This window comes from Quercus lobata, chromosome 4, assembly GCF_001633185.2.
Source record: "Quercus lobata isolate SW786 chromosome 4, ValleyOak3.0 Primary Assembly, whole genome shotgun sequence".
Lineage (NCBI taxonomy): Eukaryota > Viridiplantae > Streptophyta > Magnoliopsida > Fagales > Fagaceae > Quercus > Quercus lobata.
Window position 1 is genome coordinate 95,517,748 of NC_044907.1, and position 20,219 is coordinate 95,537,966.

At 34.2% G+C, this 20,219-nt stretch overlaps 1 protein-coding gene across 2 annotated transcripts; it reads left to right on the forward strand.

The window, feature by feature from the left end:
* Positions 1-2,844: 2,844 nt before the first annotated feature.
* On the forward strand, positions 2,845-10,895 carry LOC115986449 (phenylalanine--tRNA ligase, chloroplastic/mitochondrial). Of its 2 annotated transcripts, XM_031109479.1 has the most exons (11): positions 2,845-3,102; positions 3,928-4,118; positions 4,829-5,035; positions 5,135-5,252; positions 5,623-5,699; positions 5,881-6,060; positions 6,244-6,288; positions 6,912-7,016; positions 10,049-10,162; positions 10,267-10,349; positions 10,436-10,895. In XM_031109479.1, the coding sequence occupies exons 1-10, from the start codon at positions 2,880-2,882 to the stop codon at positions 10,315-10,317; spliced, it is 1,311 nt and encodes a 436-aa protein (XP_030965339.1). In that variant the 5' UTR covers positions 2,845-2,879; the 3' UTR covers positions 10,318-10,349; positions 10,436-10,895. The 2 variants fall into 2 exon arrangements, with proteins under 2 accessions (XP_030965339.1, XP_030965340.1); XM_031109480.1 differs by lacking the exons at positions 10,049-10,162; positions 10,267-10,349; positions 10,436-10,895 and adding an exon at positions 7,121-10,042.
* Positions 10,896-20,219: the final 9,324 nt, after the last annotated feature.

Sequence of the window (20,219 nt, forward strand, 5' to 3'; positions counted from 1 at the left end):
GGAGAATTTCTGTCTTGTATAAATAATAAATAATAATAAAAAATATGCCAAAAATAAATTGAATTTTTTTCGTTTTTCTTTTTAAGATGAAATGAACTAGCGGTGAAATGAACTCCTACAAACATCGAATTCTTCTTAGCATTTATATAAACTCCTATAGTCAATTCTGGTATACATAAAAAATCCCACTTTTTCAATTTTTGCTAATCTACAATTTACAACTACTACTCAAGCCAACAATCTACCACAATTCCATTTAATTATAAATTATTATCTCTCCAGAGCAGAAAAATTCACAAATTCAAAATTTCAAATACACTGATCGACCCAAAATTTCACAATTAGATCGGAGCTGAAACTTCACGGAATCTTGATGCTGAAATTCACACCCAGAGCGAGATAGAGACACAGACGGAGGGAGAGAATGAGGTTTGGAAATAAAAAAATTATCTTTATTTGATGTAATGAAGAAACACTGTTAAAGACTTCATTATTGGAAGTTGAAAGTTGAAACACAACACAAGAGCTACTTAAGTCAAAGAATCAAGACTCAGAAGTCTGAACTTTGAACTCAACGAGTGGGTTAGGCCTTCTACGACGGGACAGAAGCTTCTCTTACAAATAGTCATTTTTTAAATAACCGATTTTAGATTTCAGATTTTACCCCCCTACAATTTTATAATTTAAATTTTACACGATAACGTTTTAGAATTTAAATTTTACCTCTTAACTTTTAAAAGTAATTGAATTTTACACATTTTAAAATTTAGATTTTACCCTTAAATTTTAAGGGTGTTGAGACTTTACACCCTAAAGTTTGAGAGTGTTAGGAGTTTATACTATGACGTTTCATAATTTGGAAGTATAAAATCCAAATACGTCAAAACTTTAGGGGATAAAATTTAAATTTTGAAACGTTAGGGTCTAAAATCCAAATAACTCCAAACTTCAATGGAATAAAATTCATGCTACATTATTGACCAAAAATTTTGATAGAACAACGATGGCATACCATTAGGACTCGACACTTTTAAAGGTGCCATCTGATTCAAGGTTTTCTTTACTTCCAATTCTGTAAATTCCCTCACCAAATTAGCATTCTTCTCATCGATCACCATGCATGGAATTTTCTCAAGAGAAGCAACATTCGAATTCGGGTTGGAGGTGGAGAAAAGGTCTTTGTAATAATTCTCCATCACATGCCCAATTTCTTCTTGTTCAGTCAGCCAAGCTCCATTAACATCTCTTATTCCTCTAATCAGATTCTTCCTAAATCTCTTTGTAGCCATGCTATGAAAGAAAGCTATATTATTGTCACCTTTACTCAATCACAACACCCTTAATCTCTGACACCACATACTTGATTCATGGTCTTGCAGCAATTTAATCTCAGTTCTCAAGCTTCTAACACGAGCATTGTTCCCACTCACAATAGAATGTGTCTAATCATTAGTACTACCAGTTTAGCATTTTATTATATTTATATTTTTTTAGAGAGAAATAATAATGTGAAGCAGTGATATATGATGTATAAATTTCATTTTTTAAGCTTTCTAAAAAAAAAAAAAAATCATTTTTAGGGGTATATTTGGTATATCTGATGTTATATACTTATATTCCTAATATAGTGTTCTAAAAAAAGTTAAATTAATAATTTTATGGATCATTCAAAGTGAATGTAATAAATTAGTCATCATGATGATTATTTGCTAATCAATCATCTAAGCACAATCATTTTGTCATAAGTTGACATTTAGTGGTATTTGCTTTTCCGATTAATACCATAGCAACAAACTATTTTATAACATTTTTACAAATTATTAACGTATCCATCTTCTTATTGGTTTTCATCTAAGCTCATCATTAATATCACTTTTTATATTTACCAATAATCACTCATCATATCAGCAGTTTATAAAACTTTTTATAAAAAAAGTTTGTAACTCTAGCATTACTCTTGTTTCCCTAGTTTGGATCTAGTACATTATCATCATTAAATGTAAATTTTAATTTGTTATAAAATTTATTCATTTCAAATATAAATAGCAGCAATCTCTAACTACAAACCATCTAGAACTCTTTAAAAAAAAATTATTATTTAAGAAAAAGATTCAATCACTCATTAAAAACTTCCCAATAAAAATGTCAAATTAAATTTGAATTTAAAAGCTTAATTATTAGACTTTGCATATCAACATTTGAAACCATTATTAGACAGATGGTGCACATAGAAATGCAAAAAGAATATGAATTACACCCTTTTTTTTTTTTTTTTGATAAATGACACCTCGTAAGCTTAAGGATCCAACGGTTAAAAATAAATCTCATCTTCTTTGCCTCTTTCCTTCTCTGTTTTTTCCGCAACATCACCGGCAGTACGAGAGAAGCCCAATGGTTAAAAAAAAAAAAACAACAAACAAACAAAGCCAAGTCCGCTTCTCAGTTCTCACAACACCACCACCGCCAGAGCATGAAAAAAGTCTATCCCATCACAAAGTATGCACATACCTCACGAATAGACTGAATCAATTTGTGTTCGCCTTAAGGTCACCAATGCCATAAACCACGAATTTTCAAATCTCATTGCACACACTGAGAGTGAGAGTGAGAGTGAGAAGAAGAAGAATTGGTAACCATAAGGCTGTAACGGCAAAACCCATTACTTTCAATATAAAATTCAATCCAAAAGGGCCTCTGTGACTTGCTAGCTTGTTGACTTGCTTTCGTTTTTTAACCGTTAGATCATTTGCTTGCCAGGTGTCATTTATCGAAATAAAAACCGGAGAAAATTTGGTGGGGGTTTAAGCGGAGATAAGGAGATCATTCTCAACGCAAACACAGCCTTTCTTTAATTCTTTTCTGTACAAAAAAAAAAAAAAATGGCCATCTCACTCGCTCACACTACTCTCCTCTCCAGAACCTCACTCTTTCTCTCTAGAAATAGCAGAAGCCTCGCCTTTTGCATTCCTTTCTCTACTTCTTCTTCTTCTGCTGCTGCTTCTTCTTCTTCTTCTCTTCCTTCTGAAAAGCTTCACCGCAACAAATGGAGGTCACCGGTGGCCTCTGTGCTCGAACTTGGCGGAGTCAAGATTGGTCGAGAAGGTAACTTGGATACCCAATTGAATTTTTTTTCTTAATTTTATCATCTGGGTTGGTCCCCTTTTTTCTCTGTTTAATTGTAAGAGTGTTTTGAATTGCTGTGTCACTGATTTTTGCATTCCGACAATTGGGTTGGTCCAAAAATTTGAACTTGTTTGCTTAAATTATGATGGGTATTTTTTGCATTTGCAATTTCTGGACAGGTTGGTCTGGTTTCTGGGTTCTGTTGTGCTTTCTCATTATGCTGTATTTTTGTTATTTATGTACATGGTGAGCAATTTCACTACCTGGGTTGGTTTTATTTTCCGCTTGTTATACTTTTATGGCATTGACATTGGCCATTGCAGTCTGTGGCATTGAATTTTTCTAGTTTTGTTGTTCCTTAATGTTGTCAATATCCATGAATTTAAGAGTCATTTACTGGGTTTGCTGAGTTTCTTTATTTGCTTTCCTGTTTAGTATTTGCATTTTGGGGTTTGTAAGACACTCGAGAACATCGTACCCATAAAAATTTCGAATACGAAATTCTACGACTGTTGTGTTAGTTTGAGTTTTTGAGAGACTTTGAATTTCTGTGGATTGCTTTCCTGGTTAACAATATTGGAAATGCAAGTTCTTCAAAAATTAGACTTCAATTTAAAATCATTTTAGCTGTTATACTGTGCTGGGCTTTGGTTTTTAGGATTGTGGGGTATATTTAATGTCCTGACAACCAATTTCTGAGTGCAAACAAGTTCAAATCTATTAGATTTTCACATCAGTCTACTGTTTCGGTTACCTATGCATATATACAACATAGTTTCATATATTGGGCTAATGGATTTGTAGATGTGGTGAGGGATGACCCTACAAACAATGTCCCGGATACAATTTTCTCAAAACTTGGAATGCAACTTCATAGGAGGGATCAGCACCCGATTGGGATTCTGAAGAATGCTATATATGAGTACTTTGACACCAGTTATCCTAACAAGTTTGATAAATTCGATGATCTCTGTCCAATTGTAACCGTGAAACAGGTATTGGTGCAAGTTTCTATCATTTTTCATGACAAATTGCATGTTCATGTCCCTATGATGCCTTTCTCTCTCTTTAACTAGTTTTGCTCATATGATGGCTAGATGCATTTGTTGCACATGCAACTATTTATCGTCATGATAAATTATATAGTTTGTATGCCACTTGTGTTGGACAAGGATGGAATTATTTTCTAAACTTCTGATAGCCTTAAGGTTGGATTTATGGTTTCCAAAAGCATTACCATAACTTTCAAAGTGAAGCTCTTGATCTCACAGTCAAATTTAAAGTCTTTGATATTAAGTTTTATTAACCAAAGAAATCATCTAAGATTATTTTACTAATTTTGACTACATAATTTCACAGCCATCTGTGTTCTACCTTGGTATTTGGTAGAATCACCATAACTTAAATTTTGAGTGGAAGCCATTCAAATTCTAGGATTTGAAATTTCTAAATTCCGATTTCATGTTTTTATTTATTTTTATATAATTATTTTGTTTGTTATCATGATTGCATCTTCTTTGCATGTTTTGTGCTTTGCCTCTCTCTCTCTCTCTCACTTTATATCTTTATTGAGACTACGATTACAGATACATGTTTATTGTGAGTATTTTGAATTGTTTTGCACTTTCCCCTTTGTTTTGTCTATTTTCGTAATTGTAAGTACTTATAATAAAACAAATTGTAAGTGTAAGTGTACTTCTTGCAGAATTTTGATGATGTCTTGGTTCCTGCTGATCATGTAAGCAGGAGTTATAATGATACATACTATATTGATGCTCAATCTGTTTTGAGGTGTCATACTAGTGCTCATCAGGCAGAGTTATTGAGAAGAGGACACACTCATTTTCTTGTTACAGGAGATGTATACCGCAGGGATTCCATAGACTCGACTCATTACCCTGTGTTTCATCAGGTTTCTCCTCTGATTCTAACAAACAAAATTATATTTTGATTACCTTCTTGAAGTTTCTTTTTTCATTTTGTTTGATGAATCTGTATCATTAATATTTAGATGGAAGGTGTACGTGTGTTTTCACGAGATGATTGGGAGGCATCTGGTGTAGATGCCACATCTTATGCAGCTGAGGACTTGAAGAAATGTCTTGAGGGCTTGGCAAATCACCTATTTGGTAAACTTAGAACCAAAACCTTGCTGAGCAAATGCACTCTAGTAACCAGAAAATATTCTGAGTTGTGGAAACGTTGAATGAATTTGTCAGGAAAAAGCTGTAAATTTTAGATAGGGAAAAAAAACCAGCATTAATTTACTTTTGGGAGCTAAATTAAGATGATACAGGGAAACTGAAAGGTGGGGACTATTTTGCACTCCCAAAAGAATAGTATACAAATCACCTAATTTTGTTTTAGAAGTATTAATTTATTAAAATTCTATTATTTTTTCATGGTCTTGTTCTTAGGCTTTTTTTCTGCTTACTTTGTCGAATATATATATATATATATAGATGAATGGTATGAGTTTAAATTTGCTAAAATTATCAGGTGCTGTGGAAATGCGCTGGATTGATACTTATTTTCCATTCACCAATCCATCATTTGAACTTGAGATATATTTTCAGGTAGGCCTTTGATCTTGCTATATATATATATATATATATATATATATATATGTAGCGTTGCATGTATACATGATACCTTTCTTCTGCCTTATACTGCCCTCTATGAAAAACTCTGCTCCTTTCCTTTTTTTCATTTGAAGTAGCATGTAATTCATTATTTCAATGCCCAATATGATGTCAGGAGAAATGGTTGGAGGTTCTGGGTTGTGGTGTGACAGAGCAAGAAATATTAAAGAGAAGTGGCAAAACAAATAATGTTGCCTGGGCATTTGGTCTTGGATTAGAGCGGTTAGCAATGGTTCTTTTTGACATACCAGATATTCGGCTTTTCTGGTCAAACGATGAGCGATTCACCTCACAGGTCATTCCTGAGTTTATCAAATGATAATTCTTTATTATTTTCTTCTCCTCTGCTGGACTATTTGTGTGTGAAATTAAGTCTTCTTTAGAATTTGAATTATTGTTATGCCAAAATTTACATCCTTGGTTTCATCACATAATCTGGAGGACCTGAATATCTGATCTTCAGTGTTTTGTATAACAGTTTTCCAAGGGTCAGCTGGGAGTCAAATTCAAGCCATTTTCAAAGGTATTACTAACATTTTCTTCCCTCTAAAATATAATTAAAATTTTTCCATAGAGATTTCATTGTTGTAAAGGAATGATGTTGCACTATGTATTTTTATGTTGTTATGCCTTGTACATCTTGTTCATGAAATTCTTTCTTTGAATAAATTTAACTTATTTACATGACAAAAGAACCAAAAAGAAAACCCTTTGTTACAAAGTTTTGTTTTTTTTTGTTTTTATCTTTTAAGGATTGGTATGTGCCCCCTTTTTTTATGATTATCTTCGCATAATGAGCTTCTCAGCCTTCTTTACGTACATATTAAAATTTTATTTATCATATAGGGCAGAGTTTGTTTCACACCTGTGTGTCTATACACAGGTGTGCAAACAATTAAAAACGTGTGTTGAAGCCACAATTTCAAGTTTGAAATAGTGTCTTCATCTCACAACTTCAGTTGTTGCACACCTGTGTGTCCGCACGCACTGATGTGCAACAAGCTTTACCCTATCTCACACACATGCACGCACACACGCGCACACACACGCACACCTACACACCTATTAAAGGTTCTAGGCATCCAACTGCTACTTGTAAGTTGTAAATGCTTGTTTGAAATTTGAAATTATGGTATTGTGTTGCAGTATCCTCCTTGTTACAAAGATATAAGTTTTTGGATCAATGAATCATTCACTGAAAACAACTTATGTGAAGTTGTGAGAGGAATTGCTGGAGATCTTGCTGAGGAGGTATGTTTTTCAATGTTATTCCTAACAGATGCTTTGTTGAACAGTTAACTTGTTTAATCATTCACTAGATTGACCTATTTATTCCTGTACTCTGTTATATATAGTAACTTTATGCATTGTGATTTGCTGCTTGAGGGGAGGGTGTGCCTGGAGGCCCTGGACATTCAGTGGAAATGAATACATTTAATTAAGTGTTTCTTTTTCTGATCTTTATATATAAGTTATGTTGCAGAAATAAACTACTTTTGATTTTATGTATTGATATCATTGTTTACAATCTATTTTATATTGTTTTTACCTTATTGCTCCCTTATAAGCAACAGATTTGTGCACTATTATGTTATGAACGACAAAATAAAAATATGTGCATCTAATCATGCTTAGACTATGTCAACTAGTAGAAAGGGTCATTAAGTGATTTTGAAGACTGAGGTAATGATCATGCTTGATGTGATCTGAAGCTTGGTTCTGAACTTTTCTGGTTGTATGTCTATCTTGTCTTCATCGTCATCGTTGTTGTAAGCTTGTTGTTGTTGTTGTTGTTGTCGTTTGCTTGGTAGAATTTACTGAGACACTCCAGGGCATATGAACTGAGTTCTGACTGTGGTCATCGCTGTATATTTATGGGGGCTGGAGGTCTCATTTCGCACTTTTTTAACTTCCAAGAAATGATTCACCTTTCTCATACCTTTAGGCAGTTCTATAAAGTCCTTCCTTGGGTCAGTAGGCTTCAATACTCAACTTTGGCAGCATGGAGTGGTTGAATAAATCTCTAGCAGCTTTGTTTAGGGTATTAAATTAGTCACTAACACTGGCAAATGTTTGTTTGGTAGATGGTGAGAAGTTCAGCAAGGTATGTTGTCAGTGCATTGCAAGTCACTTTGTCATTATTGCTACTTAATAAATCATTTTATGCATGTGAAGGATTTGAGAGTGATTGCTTGAAATAGATTAGAGAATATCTTTCATGGTTACCTATGTGAGGTTTGTCTTTCTTACCAATGAAGACTTTAGGACCTGATATGGTTCATCTAAAGGCACTTTAAGAAATTTATCTTCTCTTTCCTATCTTTCATTAATACTAACAGCTAATAATTAATTTGAGGGGGAATATTTGATCTATGGGCTCCAGCGTGGGTAAAATAGGTAACCTACCTAAAATTGGTGAGAAAGTATTTAGGTCAAAACAAATCATATAGGATCGAATTGAAGGATTGTAAGATTTTATAGACTATTATTGGGATTTACCTTGGACAATTTGCTGATGATACTTCATAGGGATAAGTAAGAGGACATTTCTCTCAGATGAACCTTACTATCTTTCGAAACAATTTTGGGCTTAAATTTGAATTTTGCTAAGAGTGAACTGGTTCCAGTTGAGAAAATGCAGGCTGTGGTAGAGCTAACACATGTAGTTGGTTGTAAGGTCAGTAAATTTATTGCTTTACATTTTCTTCTTAGGCTCTGCCTCTTGGTCTGCGTTATGAGTAAATTTCCATGAGATGTGTTATTGGAGAAAGACAGAAAGAAGGTTGATGGGATGGAAAGAAAATTGTACCTTTCTAAAGGAAATTATGAGTACTCTTTCCTGTCTACCAACCTATTATGTCAATATTTCCCATGCTTGTAAGTGTTACTAGAGGGCCTGAAAAATTACAAAGAGAAATTTTAAGGGGGCTTGGGAAATAAAGTACCTTTTTGTAAATTGGGAGAATGTTTGTTCCCCATTTAGGAAAGCTTGGTGTTTTTAACAGCTTTATTGAAAATGGTTATGGAAAAAAAAATGCTATGAAGAGGGATCTTCTTTGCAGAATGGTGGTAGGGGCTGAATACAGGGAGTGTATTGGGGATCTTATTGCAGTTGCTTTGATGGTTTTTCTTCATTTTGGGATTTATTGGGTAATGCCGGAGTGGGTGGTGGGTTTATTGTGGTGTATGAAAAATTGTTTTTTAGTAGGCATGGAAGTAGCATTTTTTGGATTGGTAAGTCTGTAAGAGGGATCCAGATCCAAGAATCTAAACTGTAATTCTGTTGGGATTTTTATTATCGAAGTTGATCCATAGGATCATAAAATTTTAGGATTTAAAGACCTAACTATGATCAGCAGAGTAAAAGCATAGTCCCTTCATATTTGACTAAAAGGATACTCCCATCATCCTAGAAGCAATGTCGTATGCCATTTTTCATTCCGTCCCAAAATCTTTCTGAAAGTATGTAGCGTCTTTCTGTTATCTCTCATTTTGAGTTAAAGCAAAGGGTCGCATTGTAGGATAATTAGATCTGAATATTTACATGTCAAGTGCAGTTCCCTTTCAATGTGGACATTTTTTGAAAAGAACTTCATGCGTAATTTAACATGTTCGCAAGCACATGTACATACTGTGGATGTTTTTGTTTACTTTTTTTTTTTGGACTATATTTAGTGAGTCATTAAAAAAAAAATTGTTTTTGTTTACTTTTTTTTTTTTGGACTATATTTAGTGAGTCATTACAAAAAGGATTGTTTTTATGATCAATGGTGATATGTTATTAGACAACCTAACATAGATAGCCTTAAATTGGGATCTAGACTTTCTTCTCAAGCATGTTACAGCTATACATATTCATAGCTGCACTTTTAGTGTCATCACCTTCTCTAACAAGAATGGGTAATTCTCAATTCTGAATTTTCATTATTGGAGGCGAGCCATGTTAGTTCTACAAGCCCCCAAATAACAACTGCAAATACCTTAAAAGCCTTGCTAAGGTTCTTTGAGCTCATCCATGTTGAATGGTTGACCATGAAAGTGTCAGCAGGATCGTGGGCAAGTTAAGATTTATTTTGTGTATGGTATTCTATGTCCTACTTTTTGAGATTGGTAAATATCATGATTTCATTAGACTTTCAACCTTGTTGTCAAATGTTACTACAGAACCTGGCTTAAGTTTGGTCTCTTAAGGAGACAATCCTATATCTCACTAATATGTCTTCTCACCAAAAACTGAATTTTGCCAATGACGCTAGTCTAAAATTGAACTTTGTGACTCTTAGGTGCTACTGATAGACAATTTCACCAACAAGAAGGGAATGACCAGTCATTGTTATAGGATTGCATATCGATCGATGGAACGTTCACTCACAGATGACGAAATTAATGAGTTGCAGGTATTTCATTTAAAAAGATTTTGCTGACTTTTCCTTTTGTTGAGTATGTTTTTGGTGAAGATAATTATTCAATTCAAATTTGTTTCTTTAATTGTGGTATGCAGTGGAATGTAAGAGAGCAGGTGCAGAGCAAGCTGAACGTTGTTCTTCGATGAGGGTTTGTGGTGCAGTCTGCTACTTATATCATGTAAAGTTCTCCATACTATATTGTTAATTTACAGTTTTTATTTTGTTTGCTGTGTTTTTAAGTTTTTTTTTTTTTTTGATACTCAGTTCAAAGCCAGTAAAGACAGAAAAGCACCCCCAAGATTGAAGGGGACAGATAAAATTTCTGAATGATAAGTTGATCGAACAGTTGTGTACTGTAGTATCTTTGATCTCTATGGTTCTATATGCTCTTTGATGAGTTTGATGGCAATCAAATATTCCAAGAAAAAGCACTAGTCCAAATTTTACCACAGGAGATTTTGCATGACCTCTATAAACTTCAATGCAAGGTTGCAAATTTGTGTTAATGAGCCAACACGGTAGTAGTAATTTCCTAACTTTTAACTGGATATGGGGTTTACTAATCCAAAGCTGAGATGAGACTGATTTTAGACTTGATAGTATGAGTTATGGATTTCTGAATTTTGTTATTAAACTGGGTCTGATTACATTAAGTCCCATGTGCCTTAATACATTTGAATCCGTACATTCCAGTTATTAGCTACCATGAAGATTTCACTTGTGATATTATGCCTTGGACGAGATACTGTAAGAAATTGATTTAATAATTGGGGTTGACGTGATAATAATAGATGGAAGTTTTGGTCATTATTGTGCTTCTCCTTCTTTATAGGAGCTGGTATACTGTGTAGCCCATACATATATATTGGTTTCCTCTCATATGGAGTGAGTTACATGTATTTTTTTTTCCCGCTACAGCCTTAATTGGATTAAACTTGTTGCACACAAGTGATTTTATGCAGTTTTACCGGCATTCAAAAAAGCATCTGAAAGGCAAGATTTTAGTTGTACTAAATGTTGGAACCTTATTATAACAACTTGAAAGTTCCAGGAATTCTAGTGCAATTATTTACCCTTTTTGAAAAAATCTACTAAATATTGGAATCCTGTTACAATCAACTCCCGTGTATGAAACAAATATCGGAATATTCTTGCACTCAACTTCTGTTAGTTTGAATCTTTATTAATTAACTAGAAGAAGTACTCAAGCAGCTCCCACAGAAGATTGAATAGTTAAACTTAACTTACTCCTTTAGAAGAAATCTCAGGCACCACTAGTTCAAGAAGTCTTTTGCTATTTTTCAGTTTGGTCTACGCTTAAGAACTTTTCAGACATCAACTGGGCATTACAGCCCATTATAGAAGATAAAAAACTCATGCTGAAAATTTTTGCTGTTGGGATTTTCTTTTTGTACCTTGAGTGTAAAATTTCATTTCTCTCAATTTTGTCATGGGGCTCTTTTTGTGCGGCTGGTGGCTTGTAGCGCAGAAAGAGTAGAGTACTTGGGCCCGACTATTCCTATATTCTTGATTTATTTAATCCCAAGAAGAAAAAAAAAAAGAAAAATAAGTGACAAGCAATCGCTACATGCAATAATTTGAGCTACAAGTTTTCTGATATTCCTATGGTTGAAGAATGAAGAATTGCTGAACGTTTCTTACACGTTATGACCAATTGAATTTTTCATTGATGTTCGAGTTAGATATTTAATTTTACTTAATGTGTTGAACTTTCCATTAAGCTATTTAATTTAATGGGTTAGGACAATTAGTTTAATCTTTATTGATATTTAGTGACTAAGCAATAAAGATAGGGCTAACCTTACTTGGAAAAGTCATTTCAAGTTTGTATGAAATGGAACCACAGCTACGTGAAAGCTATTTCTTGACTTATAAGTCATGGCTTCAATTGGATATATGAAAGTGCGTGGAACATCATGCATGGATAGCACCCACACCAAACTTGTCCATATTGCTAGTGAGCATCTTACCATGAAATAGGGCTGTTTACCCTAAGGACTTGACTAGGGTCCGTGATGTCCAATGCTTCACTGCACTAGAACCTTTGTACTTGTGACACATGCCGACTTTTGGCCATATGTTACTATCGCAATGGTTCTAGTGCAATAAAGCTATTCGACTCAAGCTTTGACCACTTTTTTCATTTAGATTGATTGATGGAAATGCTCTTACCTGGTAAGAATCTTAGACAAAAAGGACTAGGTTTTTTTGGCTTTTGTCCATTTCAACTTTTTTTTTTTTTTTTTTTGAGAAAGAAATCAAGTACTTTTATTAATGTAAATGAGTTACATCTGAATACAAAAACGAAACAATATGAGGTGGAACATCTTTCATCCAAACTTGGAAATCTAGTATGCATATAGCATATTTTGTTAGATTATGAGCTACACTATTATCGTTCCTCTTTACATGAGAATACAACACTCTTTGAAAATGATTCAAATAAAGTTTCACATCTCCCACCAGCAAACCTAATGGACTTAGGTTCTGTTTTTGTGACTTCAAAGCTTGAATTGAACCAAGAGCATCCCCTTCTAGTATTATCCTTTGGAACCCCAACTCAAGGGCGAACATCAAGGCTTTCCGGGCAGCCAATGTTTCTGTCTCCTCTGCCTTATATGCCTGCGATAACTTTTATGAACATGAAGCTAGAATAGCCCCGTTGTTGTTAACACCTAAATTATTTAACTCACCAAAGACCGCACCATCAAAGTTCACTTTCACAAAACCCGCTTGTGGAACTCGCCATCTGTTACCTCTTGGCCTGTTGCTTCTGATTTGCATACCTGAAGTTTTTGTGCTTGATCTGAAGTGCGCCAACATTGCCGCTAACTGCGCAGCAACTTGGTGCAGCTGATTAGCTTGAAGATTGAGCCTAAGCTTGTTTCTCTGATTCCAAATAGTACAGGCCGTATATGCAAACAGCTCCAATGATTTTTCTTTCTCTACCATCCATAACACCAACTCTTTGTCCATTTCAACTTGATAACAATAAAAGAGTATTGTAGCAAAATTTATTATAGAATTAATATGAATTATTTTCAGTACTTTAAAAAAGATCAAGATTCATTTTGAAATATCATAAATGATTTCAAATATATTCAAAAGTGTTATTTGTGTCTTTTTATTCTGTTTAGATTTTTTTTTTTTTTAATAATACAAAATAGATACTAGTTTTATTTTTTGTATATTAACTTAGATTTGAATTTTAGCATATTTGTTGGTCAAAATTTTATTGTTCAAGTTGTTGTTCCCAGAAGACAAATTCCTACTTCCATCCTTGGTTCTCTCTATATTTTCCTTCATTTCTCATTATTGGGTAAAAAACATTTAGGCTCACGTGAGACCCATGTGTTCCATTTGGTAGAAAATGGACGAGGCATTGATAGAAGAGGAATTGATGTAAGAAGAATTTTTTTTCTAAATAACAATAAATATTAAAAAATTTAGTTAATTGTCACGTTTCAAAACAATGTTGGAAACTAGCATCTCGAGTGTCTAAAACTCGAGTTCCAAGATAAAACTCGAGTTTTTAAGTCTCGATTTGTAAGTGGATTAAGTTAAATTGGGAAAAAAAAAATGAGGCTGAAAATCGAGTTTTAAAAACTCGATTTCCATTAATTGAGTAAAAACGCCGCTATAGGTCTATAAAATGTCACTATAGGGCTTAAAAACGCCACTATAGGACCCCCTAAACCTGTACTCACAAAAAAATTTTTGCAGGAAAACGTCGCTATAGGGTTTTAAAACGTCACTGTAAGGCTTAAAAACGCCACTATAGGTGAAATTTTTTTGAATGGAAATCGAGTTTTAAAGACTTGAGATCTATGTGGCATTTTCACATTCACGAAGCGAGTCTTTTGGACTCGAGTTATAATATGGATCTCGAGTTTCTAAAACTCGAGATGTTAGTTTTCTTAATTCTTTGAAAACGTTCCTAACTTACTATTTTGAATGGCTGATGGATGATGTTATGCACAATACCTCGATGTAAGAACTTGAAAGTTCAAAGGGTGCTACAGCAATTTACACGTTGGAAAAAAAAAAAATACTAATATTGGAAATTTAGAAACCTGTTGCAGTCAATTCCTGTGGATGGAACAAATATTGTTGCATTCAATTTTTTTTTTTTTTTAAGACAGTTTCAATTTATGGTGTCCGCTCTTAATGATAGTTTTTTATCATCAAACTAAAACACTAATATATTTCTGGTGCAGGTGGAGATAGAACATCAGATTTCTTATTCAACCATAAAAAATTTTACTAGTTGAGTTAACTGGAACAAATACTGCACACAACTTCTATTGTTTGTTTGATTTTTTTTTTTTTAATTTTTAATTCGCTAGATATATTTTCCCATTGGGCTAAAATTTTCTCACGCGTAAAACTTTTTTCCAGGTCCGGCTACCCATAAGAACTCCTCAGATGTCAACTGGGCCTGCAACCCATTATAGAAGATATAATAAAACTTGGATTTTGTTAACGTGCGCCATACACAATAATTAACCATTTTTAAAAGAAATTTTTTTTTGAAAATTAAAAAAATATTAATAACTTTTTTAATTTCTAAAAAATATTTTAAAAAAATAGATAATTAGAACACAAATTAACCGGGAGCTTTTTTGTGTTGTGATTTTCTTTTTGCACTTCAGAATGTAAAACCCATTGCTCACGTTCTTGTCATGAGCTACTTTTTATAAGTCTGATGGGGCTGATTTTGTCCCTTTCTTCTTGATTTATTTAATATATAAAAAAGAATGACAATCAGTCACTGCATTAATATTAGCTAGCGTGGTTGACGAATAAAGAATTTGAGCAACTTTTCTCACGCGGTATGCCTGTACTGAGCCATTTAATTGAACCTATTGGGATGACACATTGCAAAAGTCATTTTACCTTTATTGTTTTTTTTTACTAAAACATCAATGAAAACACATTGGATCATCAATGAAAACACAACTTTCCGTAAAACACAACTTCCGTATAGTCGTTTTATCTTTATTGCTTTTTTTTGACTGGATGAAAACACAACTTTCCGTACCGTCTAGGAAACAACTTTTGCAATTACTGTCATGGAACTTGTTGACTCACGAGCCACGAGTCTTTAGACATGGCTTCAATTAAAAATGATTTATTGACTCATGAGTCATTAGTCATGGCTGGCTTCAATTGAAAATGAATGCCAGAATTACTTTACCTCTGTGTTGAATGGCAGAGCACTAGCATTGAAAAATGCTAATGCTATATTTATATCCTTTTTAGCATTTTATGGTTCAAAATGTGTTGCATCAAAGGATGCTAAACACAAGAATTGTAAAAAATTATACAATTATGCTACAGTACAATTCTATCTTTAGAATTGTACTGTAGCACAATTGTAAAAAAAAATATTATATTTTATTCCATCCTCTCTACCCGTCTGGTACTTCAATTCCCATCTCTCTCTTCGTTCTCTGTATCTCCGTATCTCCATTTGCTCTATCCTCTCTTCAAACCAAAACTCCTCCCAACATCAACATCAACATCACACACCATCCTCCATTGCTGAAGCTCAACCGATTCACCCTCACCCTCTCCATTGCCGAAGCTTCACACGGCGTCTCATCTCAGACCCATCTCCAAATCCCTTTGTGGGTCCGTTGTGGGTTGTGGGTTGTGGGTTATGGGTCGGCGTGGTTATGGGTCAGTGGTGGTTGTGGATCGGCGTGGTTGGGTCGTGGTCGTGGATCGGCGAGCTGGGATGAAGCGGGTCGTTGGTCGTGGATCGGCGGCTGAAGTGGGTCGTTGGTCGCGGTTGGGTCGTGGTTGGGTTGTGGCTGAGGTGGCTCCGGTGATGACTTTTTTTGAATGGGTTTGCTCCGGTGGGTTTCAAATCGTGGTTGGGTTGTGGTCGTGGTTTGCTCCGGTCGTGTTTGGGTTTCAAATCGGCTCCGGTGATGATTTTTTTTTATCGGTGTGGGTTTGTGTTTGTTTGTGTTTGTGTCTGTGTTTGTGGTTTGTGGTTTGTGCTAGAGGTTGAGGGAGCCTGAGAAAAAAAAAAACGGTTGGAAAGCCTAGGAAAAGAAATAATAAAGAAAGATAAAATAATAATATTTTAATAAAAATAGAGTTTTTTGATGTGGGAGGAATTGTAAAATGGTATGGTATAAGCAATAAAGTTGCTTTTTGAGATGGTAAAAAAATATAGGATAGCATTTCTTGATGCTAATGCTCTATCTTGAATGCTAAGTACCCCCATCAGTTGGAATTCTACTCAGCAATTAAAATAAAGGATATTTCAAGGGAAAATGATAATATTAAGGAGAAAGCAAGTAAAAAAAAAAAAAATTATAGTTTCATATTTGGGACATGTTAAACCCCACACTTTTAAAGTGGATATATTTTAAATCACACACTTTCATGATGCTGTGTAGTACATGAACATTTTTACAAGTTGTATTTTACAGTTCTTCTCTTGTTTGAGCCACTGTTTGTTGAGTGGCCGCATCTCAAACTTCATGTCAATTGATTTGATCAAAAGTTGAATTCTCTATAGGTACGGGTAAATCCAATAATGTTAGCACATTATAATCAACACATTTTCAAGGATATTTCGAGGCAATGGTCCCCCGCTGGTTAAAGATTTTAGATGACATGATGTATCTTTGATCTCTATGGTTCTATATGCTCTTTGATGAGTTTGATAGCAATCACATATTCCAAGAAAAAGCACTAGTCCAAATTTTACCACAGGAGATTTTGCATGACCTCTATAAACTTCAATGCAAGGTTACAAATTTGTGTTAATGAACCAACACGGTAGTAGTAATTTCCTAACTTTTAACTGGATATGGAGTTTACTAATCCAAATCCCAGATGAGACTGATTTTAGGCTTGATAGTATGAGTTATGGATTTCTGAATTTTGTTATTAAACTGGGTCTGATTCCATTATGTCTCATGTGCCTTAATACATTTGAATCCGTACATTCCAGTTATTAGCTACCATGAAGATTTGACTTGTGATATTATGCCTTGGACGAGATACTGTAAGAAATTGATTTAATAATTGGGGTTGACGTGATAATAATAGATGGAAATTTTGGTCATTATTGTGCTTCTCCTACTTTATAGGAGCTGGTATACTGTGTAGCCCATACATATATGTTACTTTCCTCTCATATGGAGTGAGTTACATGTATTTTTTTTCCCGCTACAGCCTTATTTGGATTAAACTTGTTCCACACAAGTGATTTTATGCAGTTTTACCGGCATTCAAAAAAGCATCTGAAAGGCAAGATCTTAGTTGTACTAAATGTTGGAACCTTATTATAACAACTTGAAAGTTCAAGGAATTCTAGTGCAATTATTTACCCTTTTTGAAAAAAACTACTAAATATTGGAATCCTGTTACAATCAACTCCCGTGGATGAAGCAAATATCGGAATGTTCTTGCACTGAACTTCTGTTAGTTTGAATCTTTATTAATTAACTAGAAGAAGTACTCAAGCAGCTCCCATAGAAGATTGAATAGTTAAACTTAACTTACTCCTTTAGAAGAAATCTCAGGCACCACTAATTCAAGAAGTCTTTTGCTATTTTTCAGGTTTGGTCTACGCATAAGAACTTTTCAGACATCAACTGGGCCTTACAGCCCATTATAGAAGATAAAAAACTCATGCTGAAAATTTTTGCTGTTGGGATTTTCTTTTTGTACCTTGAGTGTAAAATTTCATCTCTCTCAATTTTGTCATGGGGCTCTTTTTGTGCGGCTGGTGGCTTTGTAGCGCAGAAAGAGTAGAGTGCTTGGGCCCGACTATTCCTATATTCTTGATTTATTTAATCCCAAGAAGAAAAAAATGAAAAATAAGTGACAAGCAATCGCTACATGCAATAATTTGAGCTACAAGTTTTCTGATATTCCTATGGTTGAAGAATGAAGAATTGCTGAACGTTTCTTACACGTTATGACCAACTGAATTTTTCATTGATGTTCGAGTTAGATATTTAATTTTACTTAATGTGTTGAACTTTCCATTGAGCTATTTAATTTAACGGGTTAAGACAACAAGTTTAATCTTTATTGATATTTTAGTGACTAAACAATAAAGATAAGGTTGACCCTACTTGGAGAAGTCATTTCAAGTTTGTATGGAACGGAACCACAGCTTCGTGAAAGCTATTTCTTAGCTTATAAGTCATGGCTTCAATTGGATATATGAAGGTGCGTGGAACATCATGCATGCATAGCACCCACACCAAACTTGTCCATATTGCTAGTGAGCATCTTACCATGAAATAGAGTTGTTTACCCTAAGGACTTGATTAGGGTCCGTGATGTCCAATGCTTCACTGCACTAGAACCGTTGTGCTTGTGACACATGCCGACTTTTGGCCATATGCTGCTATGCCAATGGGTCTAGTGCAATGAAGCAATTGGACTCAAGCTTTGACCACTTTTTTCATTTAGATTGATTGATGGAAATGCTCTTACCTAGTAAGAATCTTAGACAAAAAGGGCTAGGTTTTTTTGGCTTTTGTCCATTTCTACTTTTTTTTTTTTTTTGAGAAAGAAATCAAGTACTTTTATTAATGTAAATGAGTTACATCTGAATACAACAACGAAACAATATGAGATGGAACATCTTTCATTCAAACTTGGAAATCTGGTATGCATGTAGCATGTTTTGCCAAATTATGAGCTACACTATTGTCGTTTCTCTTTACATGAGAATACAACACTCTTTGAAAATGATTTGACTAAAGTTTCACATCTCCCACCAGCAAACCCAATGCACTTATGTTCTGCTCTTGTGACTTCAAAGCTTGAATTAAACCAAGAGCATCCCCTTCTAGTATTATCCTTTGGAACCCCAACTCATGGGCGAACATCAAGGCTTTCCAGGCAGCCAATGTTTTTGTCTCCTCTACCTTATATGCCTGCGATAACTTCTCTGAACATGAAGCTAGAACAGCCCTGTTGTTGTTCTTTATCACAACTCCAACACCTAACTTATTTAACTCACCAAAGACCGCACCATCAAAGTTCACTTTCACAAAACCCGCTTGTGGAACTTGCCATCTGTTACCTCCTGGCTTGTTGCTTCTGATCTGCATACCTGAAGCTTCTGTGCTTGATCTGAAGTGCGCCAACATTGCAACTGACTGTGCAGCAACTCGGTGCAGCGGATTAGCTTGAAGATTGAGCCTAACCTTGTTTCTCTAATTCCAAATAGTACAGGCCGTATATTCAAATAGCTCCAATGATTTTCCTTTCTCTACCATCCATAACACCAGCTCTTTGTCCATTTCAACTTGATAACAATAAAAGAGTATTGTAGCAAAATTTATTATAGAATTAATATAAATTATTTTCAATACTTTAAAAAAGATCAAGATTCATTTTGAAATATCATAAATGATTTCAAATATATTCAAAACTGTTATTTGTGTCTTTTTATTCTGTTTAGATTTTTTTTTTTTAATAATACAGAATAGATACTAGTTTTATTTTTTGTATATTAACTTAGATTTGAATTTTAGCATATTTGTTGGTCAAAATTTTATTGTTCAAGTTGTTGTTCCCAGAAGACAAATTCCTACTTCCATCCTTGGTTCTCTCTATATTTTCCTTCATTTCTCATTATTGGATAAAAAACATTTAGGCTCACGTGAGACCCATGTGTTCCGTTTGGTAGAAAATGGACGAGGCATTGATAGAAGAGGCGTTGATGTAACAACTTGAAAGTTCAAAGGGTGCTACTGCAATTTACACGTTGAAAAAAAAAAATACTAATATTGGAAATTTAGAAACCTGTTGCAGTCAATTCCTGTGGATGGAACAAATATTGTTGCATTCAAATTTTTTTTTTGAGACGGAGGTTCAGTTTATGGTATCCGCTCTTAATAATAATTTTTTATCATCAAACCAAAACACTAATATGTTTCTGGTGCATGTGGAGATAGAACTTCAGATTTCTTATTCAACCATTAAAGACTTTATTAGTTGAGTTAACTGAAACTACGACTGCACACAACTTCTATTGTTT